Source organism: Balaenoptera borealis, assembly GCF_965194805.1.
Source record: "Balaenoptera borealis genome assembly, chromosome: 16".
Lineage (NCBI taxonomy): Eukaryota > Metazoa > Chordata > Mammalia > Artiodactyla > Balaenopteridae > Balaenoptera > Balaenoptera borealis.
Window position 1 is genome coordinate 47,789,298 of NC_138872.1, and position 12,107 is coordinate 47,801,404.

General features: G+C 44.2%; 1 protein-coding gene across 4 annotated transcripts in view; it reads right to left on the reverse strand.

Annotated features, from left to right (window-relative positions):
- The window catches only part of SLC24A3 (solute carrier family 24 member 3), a 470,474-nt gene that overhangs the window by 59,771 nt on the left and 398,596 nt on the right, over window positions 1-12,107 (reverse strand). For all 4 annotated transcript variants that reach the window (XM_082359545.1, XM_082359542.1, XM_082359543.1 and 1 more), the window contains exon 7: window positions 349-423. In XM_082359545.1, the coding sequence (XP_082215671.1) occupies window positions 349-423 (75 nt within the window). The remainder of the gene's footprint in view (window positions 1-348; window positions 424-12,107) is intronic.

Genomic DNA, 12,107 nt, shown 5'->3' on the forward strand with positions numbered 1-12,107 from the left:
ACTGTGGGACGGGCAGGGCGTGTCCTGGGAGAGTGCACAGAGTAAGGGGGAGAAGGAAGGTCCACACCCAGGGATGCTGAAGGGAGTTACAGAGGAACCCATGAGGAAAGTGAGTGCAAAGCGTCGGGGGAATTGTAGGAAAACAGCAGGGGATTCTCATGGAGCTCGGGGACCAGGGCCAGCTCCCGTTCTGAGCACCGGACCATCAGGCTGGGGTTCTGAGTGATCAAAGGAGCCGCCTCCACGCACCTGCTCCACTTGGAGGAGCCACGCGTCACCCCGAGCTGAGAAGGAGGATTGGGAGATAAGAGGCCAGGGATCCAGGCGAGGTGCCCATCACACACTTACCACGATGAGCGCGACCACGGACAGCGTGTAGTAAATGGAGTCCCTCAGCAGGCACCAGGAGGACAGAGCCACAACCTGGAGGAAAAGGGGAAAGGAGGTGAGCAACAGGACGTCGTCTGTGCGAGGGAGACAGCCTGGCTCCCGGCGCTGTGGCCAGTGATGACCCAGACACACAACCTAGCATTTCTGTCTCTGTCCTGGAGACCCAGGCCGTCTGCCAGTTGATAGGAATTTACTGAAGTCTTTAGGCATAATAGTCTGGGTCTCCTGAAAATCGGATGCCAAGATGGGGTTGAACCTGCAAGGACTTCATTAGGGGGAGACGCCCAGGAGAGAAGACCAGGAGTAGGCCGGGGAACCGGGAGGGCCGCCCAGCCATGACTGGGGTCTGACCCCCAGAGGAGAGGGAAAGCTGGGTAGATGGACAATCTGAGGAAGGTTCTGCACAGCCGAGCCAAAGTCCCATGTCTCCCAGGAGCCCGCCAGTCTCAGCATCCCTAACGCCACGCGGACCGGAGGAGCTACCTGACCCTGTGTCCTTGTCAACGCTCTACCCAGGGCTGGGCAGCTGCCACCCTTCAGAAGAGGCGCGGACAGCTGATTTGCAGTCTACCCCCCACTCCCCGCACCCTCTTCTCTCATCTCTATTACATGCCTGGCCTTGTGGGCACTGGACCCCTGGCTTAATCAGAATTTTTAAAAGATTGATTTGCGTATTGATCTGGAGAAAACATTATCTTAGCAGTGGGGAGCTGTCCCTTTAAAGATGTGGTGACTCTGCTGAGACCAGTGGACACCTTGCTGGAGGATAAGCAGGCTTGGCCTCCTGTGTGCAGACTTCCTGCAGGAGAAGGAGGCCCCTGGTGCAGAAGGAGGGGTGGGGCCCCTCTGGGCATTGTGGGAGGAGGGGCTGTGGGGAGGGGTGGGGGAGGAGATAGGGGGAGGGGCCCAGGTTAAGATCCCTGCTCTGGAGGAAGAGTCATTTCTCCTCTGCAAGTCCTTCAAAGTCTCTTTTGGAGCGAAAGCTGGTATTTTTCCTCTGCTCTGCAGAGTAGGTCCATTTTTGCAGACTCTCCCAAAGGAGCCTGGGAGAGTCCCAGTGCCCTGTCGGAGTTGCTTCCTGGGCTGTCACTCACAGGCCCTCCCACCTCCCTAGAAAAGTGTCAGCCACTCCAGGGCCACAGGACTCTTCTAGCTGCCTTTGCCCTTGGCCTCATAAGTGGAAAAGGACACAGCAAATGCCACCTCTCAGCTGGGACGATGACAGGCACACGGTGCACCAAAGACAACAGGAAAAGGGATTCCAGGGACAAGGCCGCCTTTGGCGCCTCTTCCCTCCCCTACTGCTGTGTGCGGCTATGAAGAAAAGATCAGGCAAAGTCAAACCAGAGATGCCTTTCTGGATTCAAATAACATGAAAGATATGACTTAAATAGAACCATAAATGAATAATGAGGCCAGCTTCTTTTCATTAACGCATTCTTCCACTGCTGTAGGGACACTGAGGTATTTTCTGTTGCTAATTTTGCCTTATTTGGATGGGTATTTGCAGATCTAAGTTACAGATGACAGGGTTGTCAAGAAAAGAACTTGTGCCACGAGAATCACTTTAGAACAAACTTTACCCTTTTATCATCTCTCCTTGGACCGTATACTGTTAGAACCTGTGACCATCACTTACCGTCTACGGAACAGAACAAATTGGACTAGACTGTTCATTTTCCATCAGGTCATAAAACGTGGTGAATATTTTAAAATTTATTAGAGTTAGGCTAATGGACTTAAAACATGTGGCAAATATCAATTCTGAATTTTCTTAAAAAATCACTTGGGCTTTTAATTAAAGATGGCAGATTGAACACATACCACAGTACCTTTGCTCCTTCTTGTTGCACTATAACAGGGTAACAGCAAAAGGACTGTTTTTTTTTTTTTAACAAGACATAAACCTGGGAGGAAAGGAGACTAGAAGAGCTGATCAGAGCCACGAAATGTTGGAGGCTGAAAGCAGAAGAACAATTGGTCATTCAGCTGGCAGTGGGCCAAGCTCTAGAAGTGACGGTAAAGGTGGCCTGAAAACGGGATGACCGTGAGACTGTTTAAGAATTCAATCCCAAACCTCCTCCCTCTCTTCAAGCAGACCAGTGACTGCACAGCCCTCACCTTATCAGAAACAGGAGACCTGGCATTTAAAGAAGAGAAGTTCCAGAAAGAGGAGGAGAGGAAATAATCAAATAAATAATTAAAAATTCCCAGAAGTTAAGGATGTGCATTTTCCAGCACAAAGGACAAAACAATGCACACCAATGCACGTCACTGTGAATTTTCAAAATACCAGGACCAAAAAATGGTCCTAGAAACTACCAAAGAGAGAAAAACAGGAATATATACAAAGGATCAAAACCAGAATGACATTTTATTTCTCAACCAAAGCACTGGAAGCTAGACGACAACGGAGGAACGCCTTCAAAATTAGAAAGGAAAATGATTTCAACCTGGAATTCTACGCTCAACCAAATTGTTAAGAGTGACAGAAGACTAAAAATAAAAGTTTAATTATCTCGGAAAAAACGTAATTCCTACGTATCTTTTCCCAGAAAGCTACTGGAGGATGTGCTTCACTAAAATCAGGGAGTAAAACAATTGTTACAGAGAATTATGTTACAATAAACCATTCAACCAAACAATAAAAATCTATCGTAATAAGTGAAGAAGATTTCCAGAATGGTGGTGAAGGAAGATTCCAAAATGATGGTAAAAGGAGATTCCAAGATGAAACTTTTGCAGCAGGTCAGAAGACTGAGACGAAATGATGCCAGAAGGACAAAACTGATGGAAAATCTTATGATTTTGAACCCACGGAAAGGAGACTGGAGATCTCTGGGAACAGAGCATAGATGCCTCAGCAAACGAACAACAACAAAGACAGTTCTAAACCATGGGGAAAACACAGAGTTGTGCAGGAAAGGAAGATGAATCATTACCCATTACTGGCTCAGCTATAAACAGTGGTCACATAGTCATAATAAGCACAGCATAAACTACTGTCTAAGCAAATTTATGGTGTAATTGTTTGGGGAGGACAGAGGGCTGGGCAGTCGGGGTGGGCAGGGCTGAAAGAGACCTTAACCTTCCTCTTCCACACTACTGTGAAGCCATGGAGCATTCTGGAAACTGAAAAGTCAAGTAACTGCCATAGAAGCACGTTATTTGGAGACACTGAGCAAGTGTCAGGAACAACCAAACTAGTGGAAAGTAGCTGCTTCTGAAGGGTGGGACGGGAAGGTGGCTGTCTTTCATAATAAGCCTTCTGGAAGTGGTTGCCTCTTTAAGCTCTGTGCGTATAACTTTAATGAAAATAAAAACTAAAATAAGAAAGTATAATACAAGTTATCCACTTAGATTTACTCCTGCAAGAAATGCACCTCACGCTGAACCTAGATGTCAAATCTGCATGGATAGTGATCTATTTTATCTCTTTATAAATAGAATAGTTTTCAATGTATAGACTATCTCCAAATTTCAGCTCCAGATTCAGAGCCTACATTTACCAAAACCAATTTTTTAAAAATTTATTTATTTATTAAAAAAATTTTAAATTGAAGTATAGTTGCTTTACAGTGTTTCAGGTGTACAGCAAAGTGATTCAGTTTTATATATATATATATATATATATATATATATATACACACACACACACATACATATATATATAAATATATATATACACACACACACACACACACACACGTATATATTCTTTTTCAGATTCTTTTTCATTACAGGTTATTGCAAGGAATTGAATATAGTTCCCTGTGTTATAAGCAGGTCCTTGTTGTTTATTTTATATATAGTAGTGTGTATCTGTTAATCCCAAATTCCTAACTCATCCCTCCCCTCACTTTCCCCTTTGGTAACCATAAGTTTGTTTTCTATGTCTGTGAGTCTATTTATGCAAAACCAATTTTTTCTACAGAAGCAATGAAGTGGAGGACAAATAAGGAGGCAAATTAGGGAATAATTTTTCTCCACACTCTAGAAGGAATTAAAGCATCGTTGATTCTGCAGTATCTATAGTGAAAGCTGTGACCATGACCTCATGTCCACCTCTACCTTCCTTTTCTGTGACCACTACTCACCACAGTAGTGAAGATTTACCTGACACTTCCTGCAAACAAGAGGACTGGAAGGGTTATTTCATTCAATCCTGCAGCAACCCAAAAAGGTGGGCAGTGTCACCCTCATTGGCCAGCAATCTGGACCTGACCAAGGTGAAGCCTTGACCGTGGTCGTACAACTACCAGTGGGGTGGGGGCTTGGATCTGAACCCAGAAGCCTGGGTCTCACGGCCCTGACCCGACACTCTATGCTACAGTGCATAAACAGAGGCGGGGTAAAAGCAGATACCCATTTGTGACACCTCCCATGCAGATAGTTTTTTCTCCATGACATTAAGCCATTAGGCAGGTGCATTAAAGATGGCAGCCAAAGGAGGGAAGAGTTGGAGGTGAGAGACCAAAAAGCAGCGACCACAGCTCAATATAAAAATATACTGCTCTAAAGAGACTCAGGGCAAGTAATCAAGGCAGAAGGAGTGACCACAGTGACTATAGACAGGGATACAGATTGGGTATGGACATATTCCAGGAGGAAGAGAGTCAGTTAGAAAACTGGGAAACTACTCCATTTAGCTAGTCTTTTTTTTTTTTTTAAAAAACCACCAATACAGTTCATTGTTTGCTGATGGAATATTTTACTTTTCCACAGATGTGGATACACTGATGCTTGGGTCTAAGCCACTCTCTTTGCTTCTTGGTGAAGGGGCTTTTATCTCGAGCAAGAGGCCAGCAGCCATCTGACTCACTCGTTGGCAGGGAGGGATCTGTCAGCACCCCTGCATCAACATGGGAGGGAGGCTCTTTGGCATCTGTTGGCAGGCGTCACCCAACCCAGAGCCGGGGAGATGGTGATGAGAAGACAGTGCTTCCTGAGCACTTTGCAAAGTGAACAGTGGTCCTGGGAGAGAACCAACGGTGAGTAATGCTGCCCTTGACCTCATTAATCAATAATACAGATGGCACAGATTATAAGAGGCCATCCGCCGGCAGACTCCTCCATAAATTAAAGCCAGAGGCTCTGTTTTCCCCTATAGCTCTAGGAATCCCTCCCAGCTGGAATTTCATCTTGATATTTCTTTTCTATTTCTGGAGTGCATTTCACTCTTTTTCTATTGAATATGCAGCTTCAGTTTCCTTCTTATAATTTCATTTAGCTTCAGAGTGGCATGAGGCAAAAAGAAAAAAAAAAACAACAATCCACACTTCCAAAACAGAGGAAAATACCTTCTCCTTTATTCAAATGTTGAGTGATAATCTGGAATTCTGACGCCTTCCAGGAGGTTAAAATTAATTATTCATGATAAAACTATATATTTTCTGTATATGGATTTGTATTGCAAATCTATATACAGCTATTGATATATATGGTAATATACACACATACATATGGATAGATAGCATATATAATATGATTTAATATTTATGATTTTCCTTGATGAAGAATGGAATTTGACATTGTGGACACATTTTAAAAGGAACAAATACCCTCAACTTGTGAGCACTTTGCCTTTTTTAAAAGCCATTGAAGCAGTCAGAACACCATAATAGTTACATGACATAAAACATAAAACTGCTATCATTTCAGAGAAATGTTATTTCACACAAATTTCATGGAAAAGGGATTTGAAAATCATAACATGAGTTTTGTTCCAAGCTTTTGAGCTGACACAGTTCCTACAGCCAATTCTTATCTCAGGAAAGACAGCCATGCGATGTGGAACAGGGATGGGGGCTCTGGGGTGTCCCCCACATGGTATGAGGGTGACCAGTGGTGCTAGGGGTCAGAGCAGGTGAGGGAGAGGTCTTGGCGCCACCGTCTGTTCCTTATTCAAGTACACTTTCAAAACACTTCGATCCTGGGAAAAGTCACCGAAATACAAATGGCTCCTGCTTTCTGGAAATTTACTGCTGAGAATGGACAGTAATAGGTCGTGATAATTGGGATTGACATATATACACTAATATGTATAAAACTGATAACTAATAAGAAACTGCTGTATAAAAAAATATAAAATAAAATTTAAAAAAATAGGTTGTGTAAAAAGACAATAATAAGCTTTTGCAAAATACAGTGACTGTCCTCTTATTAATCTTTGCAAACAGGAACAGAAAATGAATTCATATTTTAAATTTTATTTTTTCTAAGAAAACCTATTCTGAGCTCTAGTTTTACTTAAAGAATACAAATGACAAGTAAACAAGCTGCTACTGGAGATACATTTAAATAAAAACAAGGCCACATCAGGACCGTGCAGGCATATAGTAGTCTCCCGAATGCTCTTCATTGATCAAGCTGAACAATAACCACAGATGCTCTAATGACCTGAAGTGCCTGGGATGCAAAAGTGCCTTCTCAATCATTCAAAACATTAGGTGCAGGAGTTTTCACATTGGATGTAAGTGTTGCCTGCTAGGCCTTCAAAACTTGGTAGCTCGGACTGTTCTCGCACACATCAGAATTAACGTGGGTCGGTTCCATCTTAGGGGAGGATTGCACCGGCTGTGCTCCTGGAGCCCTTTGCCTAGTCACCTAGGACCAGGTGTGGGGTCTGCACTCACTGCCAGGTATTGCTGTGCCAACCCTAGGGACCAGCACTAGGTACAAGTTTGCTGAATAAAAGTAGGGCATTTAGGGTAATTTCATGTGAGTGGACGTGCTAGCTTGGATTTACCCAGAAGCAGAGCCTGAGGCAAGGATTCGAGTGCATACGGTTTATTTGGGAGGTGATTCTAGGAAACGCTGTTGGGGGAAGTGAGGCAGGTAATGAAAAGAAGGTAATAAGCAAGTCACGGCAGCAGGAGACTGGGGCACGATCTTGGTGGGGCGCTCTGGGGGACCCTGGAGAACATGCCTCTCTCCTGTCTCATCCAAGGGGAGAGGGAGTTGGGGTATTTACCCACCTACTCCCACCAGTCATTGCTTCAGGGCTGCACCTGGAGTGTTGATTCCCTGGCCAAGGAGGGCCCTCAGACAGAGAAACGCAGGTTCTGGCAGGGGGAAGTCAGGCCAGTGGGAACTGAAAGGGTAAGGGCGAGGGTCATGGGTGGGGCACCAGCAGTGTCTGCTTTAACCCTAAACGTGGATTTACATAATAATCCAATAATCAGAGTAAGCATTCCTACACACACACACACATACATACACACACACACACACACACACACAGAGTTTTGTAAGCCTAAAAATACAACTCGTATATATACCACATCTTTATCCATTCATCTGCCAGTGGACACTTAGGTTGCTTCCATGTCTTGGCTATTGTAAATAGTGCTGCAGTGAACACTGGGGTGCATGTATCTTTTCAAATTATAGTTTTCTCCAGATATACGCCCAGGAGTGGTATTACTCAGCCATAAAAAAAGAATGAAATAATGCCATTTGCAGCAACATGGATGGACCTAGAGATTATCATACAAAGTGAAGTAAGTTAGACAGAGAAAGACAAACATCATATGATATTGCTCATATGTGGAATCTAAAAAGATGATACAAATGAACTTACTTATAAAACAGAAACAGACCCACAGACATAGAAAACAAACTTATGGTTACCAAAGGGGAAAGGGGGGGAGGGATAAATTAGGAGTTTGGGATTAACATACACACACTACTATATATAAAATAGATAACCAACCAACCTACTGTATAGCACAGGGAACTATACTCAATATTTTGTAATAACCTACAAAGGAAAAGAATCTGAAAAAGAATAAATATATACATATGTACAACTGAATCACTTTGCTGTACACCTGAAACTAACACAACATTGTAAATCAACTACACTTCAGTGAAAAAAAGAAACCCAATCCCATTTACATAAGGTTCTAAAGCAGAGCATATTAACTATGCTGTTTTAAGTCTGGAATAGTGTTCCCCTGTGGCCGTGGGTAGAGTCTGAAAGGGCACGAGGGGCTCCTGGAGGCCAGGACTGTTCTCTTTCTTGACCAGGTCCTGGTGACTGGGGTGTGCTCAGTTGTGAAAAGTCATTGAGCTTTACTTATGATGTACTTCTGTGTACTTCTGTGCACTTTTCTGAATCTACGTGGTACTTCAATAAAAATCTTATTCAAACAAAACAAAAATGCAATTACAAGGTTAGTTGTTAACGTGAATTTTACGTATTTATTTTAACAGTAACTACTCCATCACACTTGGAGTTGGCTTATTAGTAAAGTTGCCAGAAAAAATACAGGACACCCAGTTGAATTTGAATTTCAAGTAAACGATAACTAACTTAAAAGTATGATCTCAAATATCACCTGGAAGAATATACTGAAAATATATTTGTTGCTTATCTGAAAATTGAAATTTAACTGGATGCCCTGTATTATGTGAAATCTGGTAACCCTATGTATTAGATTTTGGCCATTGGTTAAGATAACTATTTTGACTTTCTTTGGATAAGCACAAAATTGGAAGTTTAGTGATTTTGGAATAAATATTCTTAAGATGAAGGGAAAGCTGAACCTTTTCTACATTGTCTACTTATGCTGGCTATTGACTGCTGTTTTATTCTGGCAGTTTGGCTTGCTCAGAGTCCCCCCCCTCCCCCGGCCTTTGTTTCTTGTTAATTGCAATAATTGCCCACATGTACATTACAATTTCGGGGGAGATTTCTACCACACCAAGACTTTTGCCTTCTCTTGAAAAAAGCCTGAAGACCTGGCAACGGGGGGTTATTCTCGTGCCACCGTGGAGCTGTCAGCGGAGCCCTTTTTAGGTGGATGTGCATCCTTCAGCCCTCACTGTCCCCTCCCCTTCCCTCTATGTCCCTCAGCTGCAAAGGCAGGAGTCAGCCGCCATGTACTCCTTCCTTTCTGCTACTAATGTCCTCAGACCTGACCCCTTCACTCATTTATTCTGTATACCTGGGCCCTGCCAGGACAGGCATTTGTGATCCCTAATCTAGAAGAATTATTTTAATTAGCCTTGACAATGCTGAACACACCAGCGGCCATTTCTTTACAACCAACGCTGTGCTCAGGGTTCTAAACATTCTGTGCTACGTGTTCCTTTGCACTCACTGGACCCCTTTTCAGAACTGTGTATTAAAGGGCAAAAAATAAATAGCAAAGAACTATAAAGAAACCGATTCACTGAAATCCAGTTCTCAAAACATTGAGAACTGAAGATATCGTAATACATGCCTCTCTATTAACAAGAGCCAGTAAACTTCCTTATTGTAAGAAATCAGTTGTTTAAGTGTAGTGATCAGTGGGAAGGGTCTGGAGTACCTGCAGTAACTGTAACATAGCATGAAAACAGCTTATGTGTCTATTGGAGACACAATCCCAGCTCATGTTACCATGGTCTGTTCCTCACGAATAACGAAGTGAAATGTTAAATAGAAGTGGTTAGCAAAAAGAAAGATGTATTTTTTCTCATCCAAGTTCACAGGCCCCTTAATCTAGTTTTTGGCGACAGAAGCCCCGAGGTTCTGCTCTTTCTCAGTCCCTGGCTTTTCGACATTTAATTAGTTGTCCCTCCACTAGAAGGGGGACGGGAGGTAAGGTGGCCCTCTGTCCATCCTGGCTGCGCCGATGAGAACTTAGGGGGAGGGGGTTGAAGCTAACAGCAAAAACACCGTTTGGGGCTGTCTGTGGATTTCCATTATGTGTGCTTTCTGTTTCATCCGTTATCACAGAGAGGAACTTGGCTACATTTACAGTTTTCCTGGAAGAATTAACGTGGCTCCTACAACGTGCAATCTCTTATCTCAGCCCAGTGAGTGCCGAGTGGAAGTCGTTCCGCTGAGGACTGAGAAGATGCTCCGTCCACGGCTTAGCGCCGTCTCCGCTAGTTACCCATGCGTGGTCGAGACAGCCTGTTAGGACTGCAGCTCTCAGGCCCCACTCTAGACCCGCTGCACCCGAATCTGCCTCTTAACAAGACCGCCGGGGGACCCACATGTGCGTTACGGTGTGAGAAGCGCTGGCTTAGGGGATGGGGAATTTTGGAGTCTGAGTCACACCTGTGACCTTGAAGTATAAACAGCAAGAGACTGGGGCCCGCGGCCCTCACCCTGGGGTGGGGGGTCTGGACAGGGTGCAGTGGGCATGGGTCGCCACTTAGGGTCTTTGCGCCAGAGAGCCACTGGGTGTGTCTGAGTTGCAGGTGCAAACTAGAAACACCGCTTGTATGGGGTTTCCTACTTCATCAATTTCTAGCACCAACCCCGCTTAAGATGCTGGGGGAAACCACCCCTTGGTACAAACCAGGCCAGAACATTCCTGCTCCCTCCCAAGCTCTCGTACTCAACCGATTGAAAGACGATATAAACAAGTCCAAATCAGTGGTGCTGAATTTTTTAAATTTATACCATTTGGGTTAGTAGCCAGATACACATAGGAGGCAAATATTTCCTCATTTTATCAATTATGAAGCCTAAAAGGACAATGTCAAGCTTGAGGGATCATTTCACTGTCCCGATCTGTAACACAGTCTTGTGGGACTAGGGTCTCCAAAATGGGGTGGGGCTTATCTGCCTTTGAAGTGCTGATAGAAAAGGAAGTTAGTACATATCATGTGAGTTCAGAAATCAGACAGCTAAGACCGTGTATTTGAGTTGAAGCTTCTGGAAGGAAGAACCTGGCTAAAAGTACATTATTACATTAGCATTTGGTGTTTACATTACCACATGATGTTTTCCATGCTGTCAGAAAACTGGTAATGTAAGCATAAGGGGAAGATGCTCCATTTCCTTCTACTCTCTCTGGAAATTAAAATGCTGGAGGCAAAGGGGATGGAAAGACAGGAGAGACAGCTACTTTCCAGTCCACAGGCTTGGATATGGATCTGGAAGGGTCCGTTTCATACCTGGAAGGATCCACATTTCTCTGGCTTCATCAAGTTACAGAGGAGAGGAAATGTGGATCGTGTACTTTAAAACGAAGCTTTCTACCTACTGTTTGACAAGGGTTGGAGCTTGCGTCATATCGGGAGCTCATCTGACCTATTCTGTGTCCAAACGAAACGTGGGAGCGCCAGGTTGGAAAGGAAGCACTTGTCCCCTCTCAGGTGTGGACGCAGGGTCACACTCTGATCTCGGGGGTGTGCAGTGAAATTTTCACACCAAGAAATACTGGTTGCTGCGTCTGTGTGGCTCATCCGGCCCCAGTCGATCCGTCAGGCAATTTATTTTAGGTACTTTCTGTGACTCAGGGTAGGGAGAACAGGAGGCCCATGAATCAATTCCGCAGCCACGGCAAACTGAACACAAGGAGGTTTCTTTAATGGACGCTTGGAAGATAACTTACCCCTGCATTAAAGATCTTGAGGATTAAAATACGGTAACATCAAAACACATCTAGACTTGATCTGCCTTAAGCAGTGAAGCAGAGGCTCAGGCAGCCAGTAAAACCTGCCAGCTGACAAAAGCCCCTTTCCCAAAGAGCGGACTAGTTTTTACCCAATATCACGGGGAGAGGGGTTATCTAAGTATTTATGTTAATTTCACTTTGCAAATGACCATGTAAATGGAGAGCAGTGAGTGCCTTAGCTGTTCCCAGGATCAGAACTGTAATCAAACGCGGTGTGGAAAGTAAACCAGTAAGGATACGGTGCTTGTCCTGTTTGGAGGAAGCGGAGACGTGGGGTGGGCTGGGGTGGGCGTGGGACCTCACCCCTCCATCTGT